This window comes from Octopus bimaculoides, chromosome 1 (assembly GCF_046866305.1).
Source record: "Octopus bimaculoides isolate indiv1 chromosome 1, ASM4686630v1, whole genome shotgun sequence".
In the NCBI taxonomy this organism is placed as follows: Eukaryota; Metazoa; Mollusca; class Cephalopoda; order Octopoda; family Octopodidae; genus Octopus; species Octopus bimaculoides.
Window position 1 is genome coordinate 128,568,039 of NC_142928.1, and position 23,992 is coordinate 128,592,030.

The 23,992-nt window shown below is 39.9% G+C and overlaps 1 protein-coding gene across 1 annotated transcript; it reads left to right on the forward strand.

Annotated features, from left to right (window-relative positions):
* The first annotated feature begins 20,666 nt into the window (after window positions 1-20,666).
* LOC106882194 (uncharacterized) lies at window positions 20,667-21,509 on the forward strand. The gene has a single exon (XM_014932783.2). It carries the CDS (start codon window positions 20,667-20,669, stop codon window positions 21,507-21,509), a length of 843 nt encoding a protein of 280 aa, XP_014788269.2.
* Window positions 21,510-23,992: the final 2,483 nt, after the last annotated feature.

Sequence of the window (23,992 nt, forward strand, 5' to 3'; positions counted from 1 at the left end):
GTTTTCCGACGGTGGGGCGAGAAGTTTCAGAAAATTCGCACGAGACTGCTTTCTTTACTCAACTGTCAGAAAATTGGGTAATTTTTTTTTTTTTTTTTTTTTTGTAATCACCTTTCAGAGTATGTAGATTACGTTTACATCGGAATTTAATATGAAAAACAAAGAAAATTGGTGGGTTCGTACGCATACATACTAACACACGTCACAAAGTGAAACTTGAAATTTTGGAAAGATCAAATTCTGATATAATCGTAATTTACACACTATGAGAAGTATTTGGTGAAAATTTCATTAAAAACTATCCATTTTTTGGGCTGAAAGTTGTGAGGAAAATTGTGTAGATTTTGTGAATCGTGTGAATTTTCTGAAACTCCTCACCCCACCGTCAGAAAAAATTTTCTCACAACTCATATGAATTTCCCGAAGCTCCTCTTCCCACTCACCAAAAAATGTTTTCACAACAAATTCCGATAGAATCAGAATCTACACCATCTGAAGCGTATTTGTAGAAAATTTCATTTAAAAATATCCATTTCTCTGAAAGTTATGAGGAAATAAAGTCGGGCGAGGGGGGAACGTTTGTGTAGGATTGCCAAAATGTGAATATCACTTCATAAATTGAATTAATGAAATTATTTTAGTTCCAACTTGGGTAGACAAGTTTTGAATAATGTGGTGTGTATCATCATCATCATCAGATTGATATACACACGTGTACACATAAACACATACATATGTGGTCTGTACTCCACTGTTTTGGTTTCCCCGATCACTTTGATGACATCATTACTGCACTCCATGATGGACATGGTAGGACATGTCTGCACACAGAATGCACTCTCAAGCATTCCCCATCTTCATAGACCTGAAACAAGGATGCCTCCTGGCTCCAACTCTGTTCTCCATCTACCTGATGGCAGTGCTCTACGAGATCCCACATGGCTCTCCTGGTATTAATATCTACTCTTCAACTTTGCATGCCTGAAATCCAAAACTCAAATATCAAATAGCAGCATCAGGGAGTTCCAGTACATAATGACAATGCCACCCCAACCTCCTCCATTGTAACCACCAGTTGAAGCCTACTATCACTTTGGGATGGAAGTGAATGTGGACAAAGTGAAAATACTTGTGCAGTCTGCTCCTGGACAAGAAATGCCAGAAGCTACCATCAACATAGGGTACACACCTCTGGATGTCGTCAACAACTTTCAATACCTTGGCAGCACTCTCTCACAATCCAGGACATACAAAAGAGATATCAACCACTGCATCAAATCCACTCATTGAGCTTTTAGAAGACTCAGCAAGCACATATTCAACAACTACAGACTCTCCCTCTGAACAAAACTTATGGAGTTCCACACCATTGTCATCTCCATCTTGCTGTATGCTTGCAAGACATGGACTCTGTATAAAAATGACCTGGAAAAGCTTGAGCATTTCCCAAAACCTAACCTTCTGCAGATCCTCAACATCAAATAGCAAGACCAATGCACCAACAACAATGTACTCAATTGCTCAGAAGTGACAATCATTGAAGCCACCATCTTCAAGCATCACCTCAGGTGGTCAGGATATGTTGTCTGAATGGCCCTTTCAAGACTCATGTGGACCATCTTCTACAGCAAGCTTGTCAATGGTAAATGACATTGAGAAGCCCCAAAATGCAGATTCAAAGACCAGCTGAAGTCTTCCCCGCTTCAAGCTGGAATCAACCCTAGCACCTGGGAAACAAACTGCCAACATCCCATGCTGGCGAAGAGCAATTCATTTCGGTTGGTCAACTCTCAAGGAGAGGAAAAAGACTGAAGAAGAAGCAAAAAGAAGGCAACACAGTGCCTGGCAACCCCAGTCAAGACTACCTATCACTCACACTGCCAGGCAATCAATGCCCAAGACTGTTCCATTCCCGACTTGGCCTCCTGAGTTACATCAGGTCTAAGCATCATGGAGGCACCAGATGAACCAAACTTGGACATGAGTGGTGCCGACAACATATATATATATATATATATATATATATATATATATATATATATATATAATGGGACAAGAAAGCAAAACATCCAGACAGCTAGATGATACAAAAAAGGGACAACAAAACATCCAGACAGATGATACAAAAGATGGACAAGAAAAAACACAGACAGGTCATTCGAAGTTTTCTTTCCTCAGTCGAGTTCCAGATTATCTTTGCAATTTTGGCTGGTTATACTCGAGATTGCTCCAATCTGGCCAGCTCCAAAGAAAAACTAAGCTAAGAGCATTAGATTCCTTGGAAGAAAGCAGCAAATGTATACAAAAATAAAGACGGAAAAAGAAAAAAACAGAGAAATGGTACACAAATACAAATGCAAATAACAGGACATAACAACAGGTGTCTTTTGACCAAGGACGAATTAAATTAAGCTGGCATGTGTGAAAATGAAGCCTTACGGCAGGGACATGGGAGATGACAGGCATGGGAGGGATATAGATGTTGCACTGCGTTCTTGTCCCATTTTTTGTATTCCTTTTTATATACATATGGCAGCATACATACACTTTGGTTTCTTATATGTAAGTACATATATATATATAAGTACATATATGTACTTATATGTAAGTACATATATATATATATATAATGCTATGTATAATATAGAACATTTATAAATAGAATGTCTTACAGCTGTTTCCAGGATATTTATTATATCCCTTCATCGGAGACGGTGTGAGAGGATGATTAAGCAATAGTTAGTTTAGTTAAGATAGGAAATAGAGAGTGAATGTAGGGATATTGTATTTGTAGATCCCTACATACTCTAGTGTCTGCGTTGGCATGGTTTCTATGGCTGGATGTCCTTCCTAATGCTAACCACTTTATGTACAGGGTGTTTTTTCATGTCACAAGCACTACTGCGATTGCCATGCAATTTGCAAATCTACAAAACCCAAGGAATGAGAGAGTGTGTCCTTATGTTAGATGGGGAATAAATTATGATGGAAATGGTTAGGAGAGAGTAGATTCATGATGTAGAGGAACTACATGGTTGCTTGCATTTAGGAGAGAGGGTGAGAATGATATAGAGGTATGTCCAAGGAGATAGATAGTAGTGATAAGGTGTCCAGGTGGCACCTCAAGGCATGAAGTGATTAGTAGTGGGTAGGGCCTTCAAGGGTATATGGAAGAAGAGATAGGAGATATTGGAGAGCAAGGGTAGGCAACATTTGTAAAGCTTGGGAAAGGTTGAAGGGAGAAAGTGTATAAGTTGAGGAGGCTAGAGTAGTAATGATAAGGTTGGCAGAGAGGAGAGAGATGATATGTTTGAATAGGCTACAGGAGTAGGAGAGGGGGAGATATAGATAGATAGATAGACAGACAGATAGATAGACAGACAGATAGATAGAGAGAGAGAGAGCTAGTTCATGAAGCACTAAGCTTCAAAGAAAAGCCCTGGAGTTGATTTGTTTGACTAAACTCTCTAAGGCAGTGCCCCAGCATGGTCACAGTCAAATGGCCAAAACAAGTTATATATACAGGGTGTTCAAAAAGTCTTGTAAAGTCTAATGTATTCTTTTGTAGTCTTATACTATCATATAGATATTTATTTTGCAATAAAATACTTACTGTGGAGAAACTTTATCAACACCCTGTATATATATATATATATATATATATATATATATATATATATATTTACACACACACACACACATACTTATACTCATATACATATGTATATGTGTGTTTGGTGTTTGCTTTGCGACCATATGGTTTCAGGTTCAGTCCCACTGAATAGCATCTTGGGCAAGTGTCTTCTGCTATAGCCTCAAGGTGAACAATGCCTATTGAGCAAACTTCATAGATGGAAACCATGTGGAAGCCAGTTACCCCACCCCCACTTATACACACACACACTTATACACATATACATACATACATACATGTTGTTGTTGTTGTTGTTGGCACTCCGTTGCTTACGACGTCGAGGGATCCAGTTGATCCGATCAACGGAAAAGCCTGCTCATGAAATTAATGTGCAAGTGGCTGAACACTCCACAGACACGTATCCCCTTAACGTAGTTCTCAGGGAGATTCAGCGTGACACAGTGTGACAACGCTGACCCTTTGAATTACAGGCACAACAGAAAAAGGAAGTAAGAGTGAGAGAAAGTTGTGGTGAAAGAGTACAGCAGGGTTCACCACCATCCCCTGCTGGAGCCTCGTGGAGCTTTTTAGGTGTTTTCGCTCAATAAACTCTCACAACGCCCAGTCTGGGAATCGAAACCACGATCCTATGACCGCGAGTCCGCTGCCCTAACCATTGGGCCACTGGGCCTCCACACATACATACATACATACATACATATATATATATGTGTGTGTGAGCATTTGTGTTTGTCTCCTCACTGTTTGACAACCAGTGTTGGTTTCTCTACATCTCTATAACTTTGCAGTTCAGCAGATAATATCAATAGAATAAGTACCAAAGTTAAAATATGTACCTATGGTTGAGAGAGTAATTCTTTTGACTTGTCCTACAAAACTGTACTCCAGTATGGCTGTAGTTCAATGACTGGAACAAGTAAAAGACTATAAACTATGGCAAAAAAAATAAATTTTAAAATTAGTTTTTAATTATTGTCAAATTCTCAAATTACACCAATAACGGAATTAACATCATGAATCAACAGCTGAGTTTGTGACGCAAATGTTTTTAATTTCATTATAATTTTACAATTCAATTTTATTATAAACATTACATTCTTCCTAATTTTGGCCCAAGGTCAGCAGTTTTGAGAAGAGGGGGCATGTCAATTACATTGAATCTATTCCTTGGCTGGTACTTATTTTATTAACCCTGAAAGGATTAAAGGCAAAGTTGACCTCAGCAGAATTTGGACTCAGAATATAAAAAGCTGGAAGAAATGTCAATAAACATTTTGCCCAACTTGCCACCTTCATTTTTTTTTTTTTTTTTGCATTGTGCATACTGGTTTCAAATGGCCACAGGGCTAGATATTTTCAGCACTCCACCTCCTAGAAATAGCAACTAAACACATTTCAAATTATATCCTACTGTATTATAAAAAATAAAGAAAAAACCAGAAAGGACACATTAAATTTTTTTTTAAATCTGTAATTTAGTTACAGGAGAGCTTCTGAACCAGGTGGTCAGAATAGATAAGTTATCCTCAGGCAGGATAACTGTGTGTGTGTGTGTGTGCGCATGTGTGTGTGTATAAGTGTGTGTGTGTATAACAGGCTTCCACATGGTTTCCATCTATGAAATTTGCTCAATAGGCATTGTTCACCTTGAGGTTATAGCAGAAGACACTTGCCCAAGATGCTATTCGGTGGGACTGAGCCTGGAACCATATGGTTGCAAAGCAAACAGCCATTCTTGCACATATTTATTTTTGCTTATATAAGCAACACTAGTGATAGAAGTGGAAAGATATTGAGTTTGACTGATGAAGCAGAATTCCAGTTAAATAATGGGGTGGATTTAATCAACTATACCCTTTCCCCAAAATTTAGTGGTGGCTTAATGGGTAGGGTGTTAGACTGATGATCATAACATTGTGGTTTCAATTCCTGGACCTCGCAAAACACTTCATTTCACGGTGTTCCAGTCCACTTAGCTGGCAAAAATGAATAATCTTGTAACAGACTAGCGTCATGTCCTGGTGGGGAATTTATACATCATGGAAACCAGGAAACCAGCCCTTGTGAGTCAGCATGACTTCAGAAGGTAACTTTACCTTTTAGTGGAGGTATGTGGCTTAGTGGTTAGAATATTGGACTCATGATCGTAAGATTACGGTTTCAATTCCTGGACTGAGCAATATGTTGTGTTCTTGAGCACAACACTTCATTTCACTTTGCTCCAGTACACTCAGCTGGCAAAAATGAGTAATTCTGTAATGTTTGGTTAAAAACATGGTTCGTGAGAGTTATCTCCCTTCTCACACTATTTTTTTTTTCCTTAAACTAAAAAGCGTCCAGTTCAAAACATTTAGTTTGCATTGATAGTAAACATTGCAGTAGATCTTTCTTATCTCTCTCTCTCTTTCTCTCTCTCTCTCTCTCTCTCTCTCTCTCTCTCTCTCTCTCTCTCTCTCTCTCTCTCTCTCTCTCCATGTGTGTGTGTATACATGTATATATGTTTATAAGTATGTATGTGTGTATGTATGTATAAAATAATATATATATATGTATATGTGTGTGTATATATACACACAGCATGGAAAACGGACGTTAAATACTGATGATGTTATATATATATATATACACATCCTTTTGTTGTTTACACCAACTGTCCTCGTCTGTTGTTTTTTTTTTCGTAAATTCTCCCATATATATATATATATATATATATATATATATATATATATATATATATATACATATGTATATATATATATATGTATGTATGTATGTATGTATACACACAAACACCTTTGTCCATTTAAATAATTATTTTAATGTTTTTAAAAGATATTTAACAATAGACGTCTGCAACACAATTTGACCATGTTTGGCACAATGGGTTGTGGCAAGTGATGAAGAATTACAACTTCAACAATTACCTCATCGAATTAATTGAAGCACTATATGAAAACTCAAGCAGTACAGCTCTCCTGAACAACAACATTGGAGAATTCTTCAGGACAACAACGCGTGTTTGATAAGAATGTCTCCTCCCTCCAGTGTTTTTTAATATCTTTCTGGAAAACATCATGCAGGAGACACTTGAAGACCTTCGCTCCTCTCTTTCCATTGGGGAACAGCCCATTTCCAACTTGCACTTTGCTAATGATATTGACCTGTTAAGAAGCAGTGAAACAGAAGTACAGGAGCTCATAACCAGACTGGACTGGAAAAAGTATCAGGTGCATATAAAATGAAGATCAGCCCAGAAAAGAGCAAGATCTTGTTAATAGTAACAACTAAAACACAGCAACCAGTATTATGCTAAATGGAGAGAGATTTGTTGAAATGGATACCTTCAAGTACCTAGGATCCACTTTGACCACAGGCAGATCTCAAAAGGAGATAACAACAAGACTCAGTTTGGCTTTAGTTTGGTAATGATGAAGCTGAACAACATACAGAAAAGCAATTTCATTAGTTTTCCAACAAGTCCCTGGTGTGAGTGCTGGATTCTTACAGCTGATATGGATAAAAGAATTCAGGCATTGAAGCACAAGTGCTTCAGAAGGCTATTACACATCCCATACACAGAGCACAAAATGAACAACTTTGTCAGGCACCAAGTCAACAAATATGCTGGCACAGGAACCACTCCTTGCCCAGGTAAAAATATGAAAGCTTGCTTGGTATGGTCATGTATCTCACCACAACTCTCTGCCCAAACCATTCTTCAGGGCACAATTGAGTGAGAGTGGAAGAGAGACAGATAGAGAAATTCCTGGTTTGGCAACATCAAGGACTGGACAGATCACAACACAAAGAACCTGCTACACATAACAAAGAACAGAGGTCCTTGAAAACGTATCTCTGGAAAATATCATTTAAAAAAATGTGCATTTATCTAAGTCCATGGTAGGGGGTGGGAGTGACCCATAAATTTCTTTTTCTAATTTTCCTTCACATAATCATAATCTACACAATAATCCTTTTTTCTTTTACTTGTTTCAGTCATCAGACAGCAGCCATGCTGGGGCAATACCTTCAAAGAATTTTAGTCAAATGAATCGACCTCAGTTCTTAGTTTCAAGCCTGGTGCTTACTCTATTGGTAACTTCTTGCTGAACTGCCAAGTTGTGGAGATGTAAACACATTGACACTGGTTGTCAAGCATGGTGAGGGACAAAAACATACAAAAAGAATGTACACACACACACAAACACACACACACAAACACACACACACAAACACACACACACACACACACAAACACACACACACAACAACAACAACAACAAGCTTCTTTCAGTCCCCATCTACCAAATCCACTCATAAGGCTAAAGCCCAGGGATAGATTATAAGACACTTGCCCAAAGTGACACTCATATAAAATGTACCTCTGGAAAATTGTATTAAAAACTCAGCATTTGAAAGAAACTTATGAGGAAACAAAGTTGTTAGGTTTTTTTTTTAAGCTACTTTGGATTAGGTGCAGGGTGTAGCTGCATGGTAAGAAGTTTGTTTCCTAACCACATGGTTTTGGGTTCAGTCCTGCTCTATGGAACCTTGGGTAAGTATTTCCTACTATAGCCTTGAGCTGACCATAGACTTGAGTGGATTTGGCAGATGGAAACTGAAAGAAACTCATCATATATATATATATATATATATATATATATAAATACATTATAAGTGATGAACGAAACAGAAGATGGATTAGCCCTTTAAGGTCGGGTATAAATAGTAAATCTTTAAAAAATCCATCTTCCATTTTCTTCATCAATTATAAACCCAACAAACACTGTGGATTTCCTGACATAGATCCAGTGAAAATTATATTGTTACTGTGGATGACATCAGGTAGCTCAAACAGTGAATGTGCTTTAATCTACATACTAATAGCCACATACCCACAGTCCAACTCGTGCAATATTGTCTTACAAAAGTTTATCTGAGTCTACACCTTTAAAACTGGAAAGTACATCAAATTAAAATATGTCTGTATGTATATGTTATATAAGATTTACTTTATTCTTCCTCTCCCACCTCCGTTTTGGATATACTGGGTGTGGCATAAATATACACCTGCTAATAGAGTCAGTAGGTAGACAATTCTAAGTAACTTTATTCCAGCTTTATTAACATTGCACCAAGCAAGATACTTTACAAGTGCCCTTTCACACACAGCATATACTGAATATAAACAGGAATATAAAAAGGTATACTCTCATTAACACACATACAAGTCTATAAACAAGGTGTTTCAAAGTATGCTAATAAACACCCTTGCACATGTATACAACTATATGCATAAATACATATATAGACATGAACATATTTATAGGTTCACACATACAGTCAGATCCATACCTATAAACTTATTTCCTTTTGCTCATTCTTTGTGTTACTGTATACTTTATGCTAGAGTACACTCACACACACACATACACACACATGCACACGCATACAAACACACACACACAAACATACATGCACACGCACACACACACATACACACACACATGCACACACACACACACACACACACACACACACACACACAAACACACACCTCACATGTGTATTAATATATGTATGCATGCATGATTTTTGTGTGTGTGTGTGTGTGTGTTATACTCTTTTACTCTTTTACTTGTTTCAGTCATTTGACTGCGGCCATGCTGGAGCACTGCCTTTAGTCGAGCAAATCGACCCCAGGACTTATTCTTTGTAAGCCTAGTACTTATTCTATCGGTCTCTTTTGCCGAACCGCTAAGTGACGGGGACATAAACACACCAGCATTGGTTGTCAAGCAATGCTAGGGGGGGGGGGCAAACACAGACACACAAACATACACACACACATATACATATATATACATATATACGACAGACTTCTTTCAGTTTCCGTCTACCAAATCCACTCACAAGGCTTTGGTCGTCCCGAGGCTATAGTAGAAGACACTTACCCAAGATGCCACGCAGTGGGACTGAGCCCGGAACCATGTGGTTGGTAAGCAAGCTACTTACCACACAGCCACTCCTGCGCCTAGGTTATGTGTATGTATTTATACCATCATCATCATCATCATCGTCATCATCATCATCATCATCATCATCATCATCATTGTCGTCTTCATTTAATGTCCGTTTTTCATGCTGGCATGGTTTGGACAGTTTGGCAGGAGCTCTAATGTCTATTTTGGCTAGGTTTCTATGATTGGATGCCCTTCCTAACACCAATCACTTTACAGATTGTACTGGTTGTTTCTTTATTCTGTAGCCCCAGCGCCAGTGAGGATTCCAGATAACTTACAAGACAATGGGTGAGATGAATTTATGTAGAGATAGATTTTTCAGCATCCAGATGTTTTTTCTATAAACCAACCTTCATCTGTTTCCAAACAAGGTAATATTTTCCCTAGTGTATTGAACAATGAACGGCCTGGACATCTTTCTTCCACACAGTGAGAATGAACCCAGAAACTCAAAGCATAAAAGTGAACTTCTTAACCACACAGCCATGTTCATACCCCCCACCCCACCCCGTGACACACACGTATATATGGGAATAAATGTATTTTTTCTTTTATTTTTTTTTACTTGTTTCAGTCATTTGACTGCAGCCATGGTGGAGTACCACTTTTAGTCAAACAAATCAACCCCAGAACTTATTCTTTGTAAGCCTAGTACTTATTCTACTGGTCTCTTTTGCTGAACTGCTGAGTTTTGGGGATGTAAACACACCAACATTGGTTGTCAAGCAATGGTGGCGGGACAAACACAGACACAAATACATACATACATACATACATACATACATACATGTATATATATATATATATATCATCATCATCATCATCATCGTTTAACGTCCGCTTTCCATGCTAGCATGGGTTGGACGATTTGATTGAGGACTGGTGAAACCGGATGGCAACACCAGGCTCCAGTCTGATTTGGCAGAGTTTCTACAGCTGGATGCCCTTCCTAACGCCAACCACTCAGAGAGTGTAGTGGGTGCTTTTACGTGTCACCCTCACGAAAACGGCCACGCTCGAAATGGTGTCTTTTATGTGCCACCCGCACAAGCCAGTCCAGGGGCACTGGCAACGATCTCGCTCGAAAATCCTACAGGAGCCAGTCAGGCGGTACTGGCAACGGCCACGCTCAAAATGGTGCATCTCATGTGCCACCCGCACAAGAACCAGTCCAGGGGCACTGGCAACGATCTTACTTGGCTTGCCGGGTCTTCTCACGCACAGCCCATTTCCAAAGGTCTCGGTCCGTAGTCATCGCCTCGGTGAGGCCCAATGTACGAAGGTCTTGCCTCACCACCTCAGCCCAGGTCTTCCTGGGCCTACCTCTTCCACGGGTTCCCTCAACTGTTAGGGTGTGGCACTTTTTCACGCAGCTATCCTCCTCCATTCTCACCACATGTCCATACCAGCGCAATCGTCTCTCTTGCACGCCACAACTGATGCTTCTAATGTTCAGCTTTTCTCTCAAGATACTTACACTCTGACGGGTATTCACATTGACATTACACATCCAACGGAGCATACTGGCTTCATTCCTTGCGAGCTTACGTATGTCCTCAGCAGTTACAGCCCATGTTTCACTGCCATGTAGCATGGTTGTTCGTACGCATGCGTCATACAGTCTGCCTTTTACTCTGAGTGAGAGTCCCTTTGTCGCCAGCAGGGGTAAGAGCTCTCTAAACTTTGCCCAGGCTATTCTTATTCTAGCAGCTACACTTTCAGCGCACCCACCCCCACTACTAACTTGGTCGCCCAGATAGCGGAAGCTATCAACTACCTCTAGTTTTTCACCCTGGAATGAGATAGAAGTTGTTTCCTGTTTGTTTGCAGTCTTTATTGCACCTGAACATCTGCCACAAACAAAAACTAACTTGCTAGTTAACCTGCCTTTGATGTTGCTGCACCTCTTATGTGTCCATAGCTTGCACCGGGTACATCTTATAGAGTTACTACCTACTCCTTTTCTACATACTGAGCAGGGCCATCTACCTGAAGGGGTTTGTGTTTTATCTACCTTCCTACTTATTAGGATTTTGGTTTTAGCTAGGTTGACTCTAAGGCCCTTCAATTCTAGACCTTGCTTCCACACCTGAAACTTCTCCTCTAGTTCTGATAGTGACTCCGCAATTAGGGCAAGGTCATCAGCATAGAGGAGCTCCCAGGGGCAACCTGTCTTGAACTCCTCTGTGATTGCCTGGAGGACTATGGTAAATAATAGGGGGCTGAGGACGGAACCTTGGTGGACCCCTACCTCTACCCGGAATTCATTGCTGTACTCATTTCCAACCCTCACCTTACTGGCAGCATCTCTGTACATGGCTCGCACAGCTCTCACTAACCATTCTTCTATCCCAAGTTTCCTCATTGACCACCAGATAAGGGATCGGGGGACCCTGTCAAAGGCTTTCTCCATGTCAACGAAAGCCAGGTACAGAGGTTTATCCTTAGCTAGGTATTTCTCCTGCAACTGTCTCACTAGAAATAAGGCATCAGTAGTGCTTTTACCTGGCACGAACCCAAACTGCATCTCATCTAAATTGATTCGCTCCCTAATTAGTTGGGCTATGACCCTCTCTGTAACTTTCATAACCTGATCTAACAGCTTGATGCCTCTGTAATTATTTGTATCTAAAGCGTCCCCTTTACCTTTGTAGCAGTTGACTATGATGCTGCTACACCAGTCATAGGGTATGACTCCTTCGTGTATCACCTGGTTCGTAATACGGGTGACTAGGCTATAGCCAACACTGCCAGATATTTTGAGCATCTCTGCAGTGATTCCTGATGGGCCGGGAGCTTTCCCGGTCTTCATACTCTTAATTGCTTTATCTACCCTGGTACTATCAACTCGGATAGCTGGTCCCTCTATTGGGTCGACATAAGGCAGGCTCTCTTTCTCCCATTCATTCTCTTTATTAAGCAATCTATCGTAGTGGCATCTCCAGACCTCTTTCTTTGCATCCTCATTTAATGCAAGCGTACCATCATCCATGCGAACACATTTCTCTCCTACAACATCACTATTCTCTCTCCTACACTGTCTTGCAACACGAAATACCTCGAGTCTTTGGTCCTCACGGCGCAGAACATTGGCAAATCTTTCCTTATCTGCTTCCCCTCTGGCTAAATAAACCTGTCGCCTAGCCTCCCTTCTGGCACATTGGTACAATTCCCTGCTACCACCGTTCTTCCAGTCCTTCCAAGCCTGTTTCTTTTGTCTAATAGCCCTGTCTACCTCCTTGTTCCACCACCACGTTACTCTGGGTTGGGAGGGGACCTTACACCACCCACAAATCTGGTCGGTGGCTTTCAACAGGTTGTCCCGCAGAAATCTCCAATTGTCTTCCACGTTGTATGATGCTATATCCCCTTCTATTTCGTTAAATGCTTCAAGTAACTTGTCTCTAAGTCTCTGTCCGTTTGCAGGGTCTTTAAGCTTCCACACCCTTCTTCTCCAAGCCTGTCTAATTCTGGGCACCCATTTTGCCTTGATCCCAAAGTCGCTAACTACTAATCTATGTTGTGGGGTACATTCTTCGCCAGGGTAGGTTTTGGCATTTATAAGCCGCCCTCTTTCCCTATTTCTGGCGAGGATGTAGTCGATTTGGCTAGAGTGTCTGCCGGAGCGGTAGGTGACTAGGTGACTGGCAGGTTTCCTGAAGTTGGTATTGCAGACCATAAGATTGGTTGCATCACAGAACTCCAGCAGTCTGGTTCCCTCCTCGTTGCGGGAACCGAAGCCATAGCCTCCATGTATGCCATGGAAGCCCCCAGCACGACGTCCGACATGACCGTTGAAGTCTCCAGCCACAAAGAGAAGGTCCCTGTCACTCGTCGACGAGGTAGTTTGCAAGAGGGTGTCATAGAATTGGTCTTTCAGACCATCTGGTAGCCCAGGTTGAGGTGCATAGGCTGAGATGACAGTAGCTAATCTATGATGAAGCACTAGTCTGATCTTAAGTACTCTGTCACTTACTCTAACGACCTCGATTACCTTATCCACCCATTTCTCCGCTAGAAGTATTCCTACGCCCCCGACCCCGTCAGTGTTCCCTGCCCAGAAAATCTTGTACCTGTGTTCTTTGCCTGTGAGGAACCTTGCAGAACCTCCTCTCCATCTTACTTCCTGGATGCAGCACATATCTACGCATCTCCGTTCAAGCATCTCAACAATCTCACCAGATCTACCTTTCAGCGTGCCGACGTTGAGAGTGCCAATCCTAACAGTATGGGTGTTGGGGGTGTGGGCCTGTAGCCTGGGAAGGGGAAAAGCAGTGTCGTGTACCTGAAAAGAAAACTTGCAATTGGAAGAATTCATAAGCAAAACAGTACCTACAACCTGCAAACATTTCTCAACCTTAATGCGCTACCCAAAGGTAGGGGAGAGGATGGCCAAGGCCACTAGATGGGTTCCGGGAGACAGCCGAGGTTGACAGGATGACAGAGGAATGAACTTCCGGTGGAGGGGGCGGGATGACAGAGGAATGAACTTCCGGTGGAGGGGTGGGATGACAGAGAAATGAACTTCCGGTGGAGGGGGTGGGATGACAGAGGAATGAACTTCCGGTGGAGGGGGGTGGGATGACAGAGGAATGAACTTCCGGTGGAGGGGGTGGGATGACAGAGGAATGAACTTCCGGTGGAGGTGGTGGGATGACAGAGGAATGAACTTCCGGTGGAGGGGGTGGGATGACAGAGGAATGAACTTCCGGTGGAGGGGGTGGGATGACAGAGGAATGAACTTCCGGTGGAGGGGGTGGGATGACAGAGGAATGAACTTCCGGTGGAGGGGGTGGGATGACAGAGGAATGAACTTCCGGTGGAGGGGGTGGGAGGGCGGGTTACCGCCAGCGAGTAATATATATATATATATATATATATATATATATATATACGACAGGCTTTGGTCAGCCTGAGGCTATGGTAAAAGACACTTGTCCAAGGTGTCACTCAGTGGGACCAAACTTGGAACCATGTGGTTAGGAGGTGAGCTTCTTACAGTCACTCCTGCACCTGTATTTGTATATTTGTGCCTATATTTGTATATTTGTATATTTCATCATCATCATCATTGTTTAATGTCCATTTTCCACACTGGCATGGGTTGGACAGTTTGACTGAGGACTGGGAAGCCAGGAGGCCGGACCAGGCTCCAATCTGATCTGGCAATGTTTCTACAGCTGGATGCCCTTCCTAATGCCAACCACTCCAAGAGTGTAGTGGGTGCTTTTTACGTGCTACTGGCACAGGAGCCAGTCAGGTAGCACTGGCATTGGCCACGATCGGATGGTGCTTTTTACGTGCTACTGGCACAGGAGCCAGTCAGGTAGCACTGGCATTGGCCACGATCGGATGGTGCTTTTTACGTGCTACTGGCACAGGAGCCAGTTGGATGTGTGTGTGAGTGTGTGTGTGTGTGTGTGTGTGTGTGTGCATGTTTGCATTTTGAGTGAGTTGTATATTATTTTGGCCTGTGTAATAAAAACAAAATAAACACACAAGCATGCAAAAGACAGGCAAAAACTAACACATGAAGTACAGTTTTAAGTACAGTATGTGCAGTTTTAAAAGTCTGAGAAAATATGACAAACTGTACATAAAAGTGCTCGGAAATGAAGAATTTAATTAATTCAAAGACTCATAAGTAAAAGTCATATGCACAACTTATATCAAGATTGATGAAAAGCCATGTAAAAGTTATGTAAAATTGTATAAGGATCAAATGTGACAGCTGGAAAGAATCCAGGCATTGAACGGAGTACAAAAAGCCATCTAATATATTCTAAAAATTAATAATGATTTCAAATGTTGGCACAAAACTAGAAAGTTTAGGGAAAGTGCTAAGTCAATTATATGGTTTGACTGGTACTTAATTTATCAAACCTGAAAGTAAAGTTAACCTTGGCAGAATCTGATCTGCAGAATGCAAGGTCAGAAGAAATGCCACAAAGCATTTTGTCCAACATGCTAACAATTCTGTCAACTAGTCAACTTAACATTTCATGGTAGACAGAAACTGCTATTTATGTCATCCATTTCACTGTATAATACAATTTTTGTCCTTGGGTAGCAACTATTATTTTCTTTTTGCTTACCCCTAGAAAGTATGTTAACTGGCTAATATTTCCTTCAAACTTTGCTTTTGTTACATTTATTCAAACCCTAAAGAATCCTTTGCAACATGACTTTGATGCTCCCCTGCTACTCCTGCTCATGATCAGAGATGCACATACTGTCAACCACTAAGGGACATTCTAAAGTGGTTAAGGTCAAGCAACTGACAAGCAAATCTGTGGTATTGAGCAGAATATTTGCTATTCCTGCTGCAGCAACTTAGCACTGAATCTGTCTGAAATGTAATGGAAAATAAGTCAGTTTCAAAACATTAATGTCCAGCTCACAAAAGCAAAGATTGAAAGGAATAGCTGTCATTTCCTTTGATTTCTAGATAGAAGCAAATAAGAAATAATAAACACCTACAGACCAAAGACAAAAAAAATTTGTTAAACAGTGTTTTGAGGAAAATGTCTCAAAACTTCAATTGTTTAAATTCATCATTTCCATGCACTTTTCATGTTTTGTTTTGTGTTTATTACACCTGAGAAAACAGCGTACAATTTTTGTTTTACTCTTGGCCCATCAAACTAGATTCCTTTCCATTTCTCTAATGCAGGCTTGCTACTTCCTTTTACTTCCATTTCTTTCACACGTGTATGTATGTCATTGTTCAGTTTTATCTTAAGATTTCTTGCCAATATTGAAAAAGTCAGTTTCTAACCTAGATTCAAGGCTCCTTTACTGGAATTTCATCATCAACAACAGGTTATTTTTGTTTGTTTGTTTGTATGTATGTATATGTGCAGATTTGTATGTTTTACATTATGTATGTATTCTCATGCATATAGTTGCATATCTAGACATGTAATATTCTTTAGAGACATGTGTTTTGTTACAGGTACCATTGTAAAATATGTTTCCATCCACCCTTAGATACTTGTAAGATTCCTCGTCAGATATAGGGGAAACTAGTTTGGTTTATAGTTTTCCCCACTTTTCACAACCATATAACAACATTTATCCGGACCAAACTCCAATCCTACATGTATGTATGTATGTATGTATGTATGTATGCATGCATGCATGCATACATGTATGTATGTATGTATTACATATGTACTTATGTATGTATGTATGTATGCATGCATGCATGTTTGCATGTATATATTACACATGTACTTATGTATGTATGTATGTATGTATGTATGTACGTATGTATGTATGTGTATATGTGTGAATGCACGTGTATGTATATGTAGTGTATGTGTGTGTGTGGTGTGTGTTTGTGTGTGAGTGTATGTAATTTAAACTGATGTTATGTATCAATGTTTATTTATCTAATTCATGTATCAAAACTATATGCTGCCTTTAACTAACCTCCACTTCTCTTACTTTTTATCTCACTAAATTTTTTCTTACACATTTTTCTGATACTCATTTGCCCTTGATTTTATTATTTATTTATTTTTATTTTCTTATTTATTTATTTATTTATTTTATTTTTTGTTAATTTACTTTATCTCGGTTTCTTAAATTCTAAAACGGTCCTTGTCTGGAATTTTTCCTTAGTGGCTGGTATTACTATTTTCATACACCAATGCATAGCACTTCATTTTGTAATGATGATATAAATATTTTGGTTGAGCTGAGAGATGAAAGAAAAAGGTATCTGTATGAAATTTCAAATACAACATATTCATTGTTGTTAACAGAACAATTTGTCTTTACAACAAACAACAGAAATGAAGATATTTAAGCCAAAAGGATTAGTTCAATAGCTCTTATGAGAGGTTGTGTTCTAACAGGGATAGTAGTCATGAGTGGTATAGATTCCAGCAGCTAACTGGCTTAATCTGTCCTGACCACTGTTATCATGGTTCATAGCTGAGTGCCGTAAACTTCCACAGCTGATCGTCTTGGTTGTCTTATAGTCACTGCTGGTTAGCAGATAAACAAACTAGCTAAACCACACACACACACACACATACGCACATACACGTTCTGTTATTACACACACATGCACGCACACACACTTACCTCCCTCTCCTGTCTTAGAAAGAACTTTTTCTCCACCCTTTCCTTTCCGGTCATTCCACAATGTAACCTCGTGGATATTGTTGGCAATTTTTTCTTCCTCCGTCTTCCCTTCTCTGGACTGTCCTATGTTTCCGACGAAGAGCTCCGCTCGAAACATCAAATTCTCTTTCTTTCCTTTCCCGAGCGTCCAGTAACACAATCTGTATCACGTCCTCGCGTTGTTGTTTTTTGTTGTTTTTTGTCGTTTTTCTTTTTTGAACTATACATAACAAACGTCTGTCAAAGAAAAAGGCACCAAGGATGAAATTACTAGTGACAATTCTATATGTTGTTTGTCCACAATAAGTGCTTGCTTACAACACTGAAATTTAATGAGTTAAACATCTACTGAGTCTTTTGATTTGAGTGGTCAGTTCTTTGCTAACCTCATCACACCTTGAAAGCATCCTGTTTATTGTTATTGCTATTGTTACTTGTAAATATGTAGAGGCGCAATGGCCCAGTAGTTAGGGCAGCGGACTCGCGGTCATAGGATCGCGGTTTCGATTCCCAGACCGGGCGTTGTGAGTGTTTATTGAGCGAAAACACCTAAAGCTCCACGAGGCTCTGGCAGGGGATGGTGATGAACCCTGCTGTACTCTTTCACCACAACTTTCTCTTACTCTTACTTCCTGTTTCTGTTGTGCCTGTAATTCAAAGGGTCAGCCTTGTCACACTGTGTCACGCTGATTATCCCTGAGAACTACGTTAAGGGTACACGTGTCTGTGGAGTGCTCAGCCACTTGCACGTTAATTTCACGAGCAGGCTGTTTTCCGTTGATCGGATCAACTGGAACCCTCGACGTCGTAAGCGACGGAGTGCCAACACACTTGTAAATGTACTGATTCAATTTCAATTGGATAGCGATGAGCTGTGTCTGGGACTGCCAATTATTCCTGCTACAGTTTTATTCCACTTTATTTCACTGGTTATGAATGTTTATATTGCTTTTCATCAGCAGTTAATTCTGTTGACCTACAGATTCCATTAATTTTGAAATATCATAAGCCCCCTGTCCAATCAACTTTCAATGCTTATTTGATTATTTGCTCACCAATCACACTGTGTCATACCATTTAAATCCATTATATTGTTCCAAACATTCCCTTCTTTCTGAGATTCTGTTACATGAAATTCAGAGTAAGTTGTAAAGTTTGTAACCTCAATAAAACACTATATATTGCTCTATCTTTGGTAATCGAATACTATTACTCCACTGTTTTGTGCCTATGTTCTCATATGACTCTCTCTCTCTATCTTTCACGCTCTCTTTTTGTTCTCACTTTTGACACACACATGCACACAGACATATGTAATGTGTGTGTGTGTGTGTGTGTGTGTGGAGGCATGTGGTTTAGTGGTTAGTGTGTTGCACTTGTGATTGCGAGATTGTGGTTTCAATTCCCAGAACTGCGCGTTGCATTGTGTTCTTGAGCAAAACATTTCATTTCATGTTGCTCTGCCATCATTTTGTTATCTGACATGTGGTACATGGTGCATCTGTACAAATAATATCGATTTGATGGAGGGAGTGAACTTATGTGAGCATGAACATTTGATCACTATAAACAAATCATCTGTGTGGTTGTTCGATAAAAAATTGTCGAGCCCTCATACATCATCTAAAGATGGGAGAGTCCATGATATATATATATATATATATATATATATATATATATATATATATATATATATATATATATATACACACACATACATACATACATGCATACATACATACATATATGTGTGTGCAAGTGTATGTGTGTGTATGTATGTATGTATGTATGTATGTATATATATGTATGTATATATATATATATATATATATATATATTTATTTATATATAGCTAGCTAGCTAGCTAGATAGATAAACAGACAGACAGACAGATAGATAGATAATGTAGAAACTTAATATTCTTAAAAAAAGAATAGTCCAATGATGGGTCAGCTGGCCAAAACTTTGAAGTCACTAATATTCTTATTTTATGTGTGTGTATAGATATGGATATAGATATATATGTGTGTGCATGTATATATATATATATATATATATATATATATATATATATATAAACATGCATAGATATATATGTGTGTGTATATATGTATGTATGTATGTATGTATGTATGTATATATATATATATATATATATATATATATATATATATATATATATACACACACACACACACATGCATAGATATATGTGTGTATATCTATAATATATAAGACGGAAAATGTGTGTGTGTGTGTGTGTGAAGGCCATTTATTTGATCCTATATTTGATCAATATTTTCATCTGATTTTGTTCACACTTGGCACATACATCACTTATGTTCCACAGAAGGTTCTACACTCTTTAGATTTTTCACTTATGGAGTAATGGGGCTTCTAGGGTCAGAAGGTCAGAAAAACCTTGTACAGTGACTATTGTGGACAAGGGAGGTAGCTCTTTGTGAAGTAACATTTAGCAATTGATTGTCTCCCAGTGGCAACGACGAAAACAAGGCTGGCCTACGCAGTTGGATCAAGCCGTGTAGAAAGGCGGCACAATCGGACGCATCTACACAGTTCACCCCTTGAATTCCGAATGCTTCCATCCACGGCTCTTCATGTTATTAAGGGACCAACCTCCTTCGACGACCTTCGCACAGTGGACCGCCACTTATGCGGCACTTTCAAAGATGCCTGCTCCAAACGGGGACTTTTGGATACAGATGATCAATATGATAATGCACATGAAGAAGCCTCTCTGTGTCGTTCTCCGCACAAGCTCCGACACCTTTTTGCAATAATGATGGTTTCTACAACCTGACAGACGCACATTCACTTTGGATTAAATATACTCAATGCGCCATGACATTTTGCTGCAAACTCTCCAAGTCACAGGTAGCATTGACACTCCCACTACCCCTGCGATTTACAACGGAAGGCTTCTCTTGGAAGACTTGGCTATGGCAATTGGAGGTCAACTATTGGACAGAAATGAAGACGCCTGTCCTAATCGCCTCATTCTCAGAGAAACAACCTACAACATCCACAAGCTCAAACAGTACATTGCTGACAACGAGCCTCTTCTGAATTCCGATCAAGCTAACGTATACAATTTCTTCCTCGGAAACATCTACACAAACACTGACGGAATCATCTTCATAGATGCACCCGGTGGAACTGGAAAAACATTCTTCCTGAATCTTCTTCTTGCGAAGTTGCGGCATAATGGTGACCTTGCTATTGCTGTTGCCTCCTCAGGAATAGCCACGACTCTTCTCGATGGCGGACGAACAGAACACTCTACCTTCAAATTGCTTTTCAATGTAGCACATCAAGAAAACCTAACGTGCCACGTAATGCATTCCTCGGACGAAGCGACAATTTTGAAAAAGTGCAAACTCATTGTTTGGGATGAAGCAACTATGTCCCATAAATGTTCCGTACAAGCACTTGATACCACAATGAGAGATCTTAGATCGAGCAACAACATCCTTGGAGGTGCGACTCTTCTTTTTGCAAGAGATTTTCGACAAACTCTACCTATTATACCCAAAGGAACACACGCTGATGAACTTAATGCCTGCCTTAAAAAAAAGCCTCCTTTGGTTGCATGTCCAGTCGAAACAACTCACCATCAACATGAGATCACTCCCACAGACTGGTCAGCCTACAACCCAGTTTTCGGAAATGCTCCTTAAAATCGGCAATGGACAAATTACGTCCGACGACAATAGATAGATTGATACTACCACCATTGGCCATATTGTCTCCAGCCCTGATGACTTATGTTCTGCCGTTTACCCAAATCTTACAACGGAATACATAAAACCAGACAGGCTTCGCAACAGGACTGTTCTTGCACCTACAAATGCAGCTGTCAACACTCTTAACTACGACTTACTCAGTCAGCTACCTTCTCAAGAACGTTGCTACAGATCAGTTGACACCGTTACCGACCTCGATCAGGTTACACACTTTCCATCAGAATTTCTCAACTCCCAAGATCCTCCAGGACTCCTTCCCCATGAATTTCTCTTAAAAGTCAGTTGCCCTGTCATCCTCCTACGCAATCTAAACGCACCCACACTATGCAATGGAACTCGCCTTGTAGTCAAACAAATGATGGACCACGTCATTGAAGCCCAAATTATCACGGGACACATCAAAAACGATACCGTTTTCATTCTGAAAATTCCACTAGCCCCAACAGACTGCCCCTACCCTATGCAGAGACTTCAGTTCCCTCTCAAACTCAGCTTCGCCGTGACAATTAACAAAGCATAAGTTCAGTCGCTGAAAGATGTCAGATTGGACCTTTGAACATCGTGCTTTTCACATGGACAATTCTACGTCGGTTGTTTCAGAGTTGGCCATCCAGATAACTTGTTCATCTATGCTCCTGAAGGAAAGACAAAAAATATCGTCTACAAAGAAGCCTGCAGTAGTTATTCCTCTACTGCAGTCTTCAAATTTACGCCAAACTGTAGCCGTTAGCAATCAGACTTCCTGCAAGCATTTCATTGATATTTTGCTTCATTTCCCTGTTCACAGTACATTACCTTCAATGAACTTTCTTACTTCACGGAGGAACACCTACACACATACATGCATATGCATATATGGAAAGCGAAGTTGTGAAGGGAACGCTCCTCCTGCATTGAACGCATTATCTCCTCCCTCTCTCTTCCCTCTCCCTTGTCTATTCATTATTAAATCTCTTCTCCTCTTTTTCATTGTTAAAAGTAAAGAAGCTAGAGAAAATCGATCGTATTTCAGTGTAATCGTCATTTTAAATGACTGAGGCTTTCCTTTCCCTGTCTCTATCGCTTCACTCCTTTTCTCTGCAGTTAAGAGAATGGAGGTGCGTGGCTCAGTGGTTAGGGGTATTTGGTCCACGATCGTAAGGTCATGAATACAATACCAGGCAGCGAGCTGTGTTCTTGAGCAAGGCACTCTACTTCACTTTGCTGCCGTCCACTCAGTTGGTAAAAATGAGTTGTAGCTGCAATTCATATAGGCCAGCCTTGTGACATTTTGTGTGAGGCTGAATCTCTCTGAGAACTAAGTTAATGGTATGCATGTCTGTGGAGTACTCAGCTACTTACGCGTTAATCTAATCCTTGTGTGGTAATGAAAAGTGAAAGTGATATCCAATATTTGCTGTAGTTATTTGTCTTTGATTTAACAATGTGTCTATGTATCTATGTATCTACTTTTCTTTCGATGTATGTATCAGTCTACTCTGAAAATACTGATAAACATTTATAAACACAAAACGAGCGCCAACTTCCTTTCAGTCACCATTCACTGTCTTTCTCACTCTCTCTCTCTCCCTTTCTCTCTCACTTCCTCTCTGTCTCTTCTCTCTCTCGCTTTGCCACTCACTTCAACTATACCTCCTCTGCTCAACACCTTTTATTTCTCTTTTTCTTTGTACCTCTCCTTTCAACCTTTTTACCTCTTCCTGTGAAGTATGACACATACTACAGGTACGTACAAAAACAAAAACTTAGCGTGCTAATATTTAGGACAAGTATGTATTGGTATTTGTTATGCGTACATACATACAATTGTGTATGTGTGTACACATACACATACACACACATGTATGTACATACACATACATACGTACGTACACACATACATGCACGCATACATACACACTTATACATATATGAATACATACATACATACACACACACATACATACATACATACATACATACTTACATACATATGTGACTGCTGCGTACACCCACAAGCACTCACGCGTACGAACACGCACATCGATGAAAAGCAGCTTAAAGAATGAAATTGTATTTAAGACATCATAAATCGACGCTAAGTGCATCCCACGCAAGTTTCTTACCAGAAGCAAGCTTGCACACTTCTCTTCAACTAGAATTATACTATTTATGCAGCTATTACTTGAACCAGCTGTTGTCACTTAAATTATTTACTGTTGCGCTTGCTTCTTTTACAAGGTAACAATGCAGCATAACCTATAGTTGACAATTTTTATTTCAAATGATTCATTCTTATGTAGTGATAACTGCGTGATAATGGCTGTGAATTTAGTAGACTTCAAGATGAAGGGCGCATATTTTTGACGTCAATCTTTCTTTTTAAATTTAAAGATAAATATACCCGTATATTTTACGCCTACACATATTTATGCATT

What these genes read in the sequence shown, in the direction of transcription:
- LOC106882194 (XM_014932783.2), top strand. Translation starts at nt 20,667, where the DNA reads ATGCGCCATGACATTTTGCTGCAAACTCTCCAAGTCACAGGTAGCATT.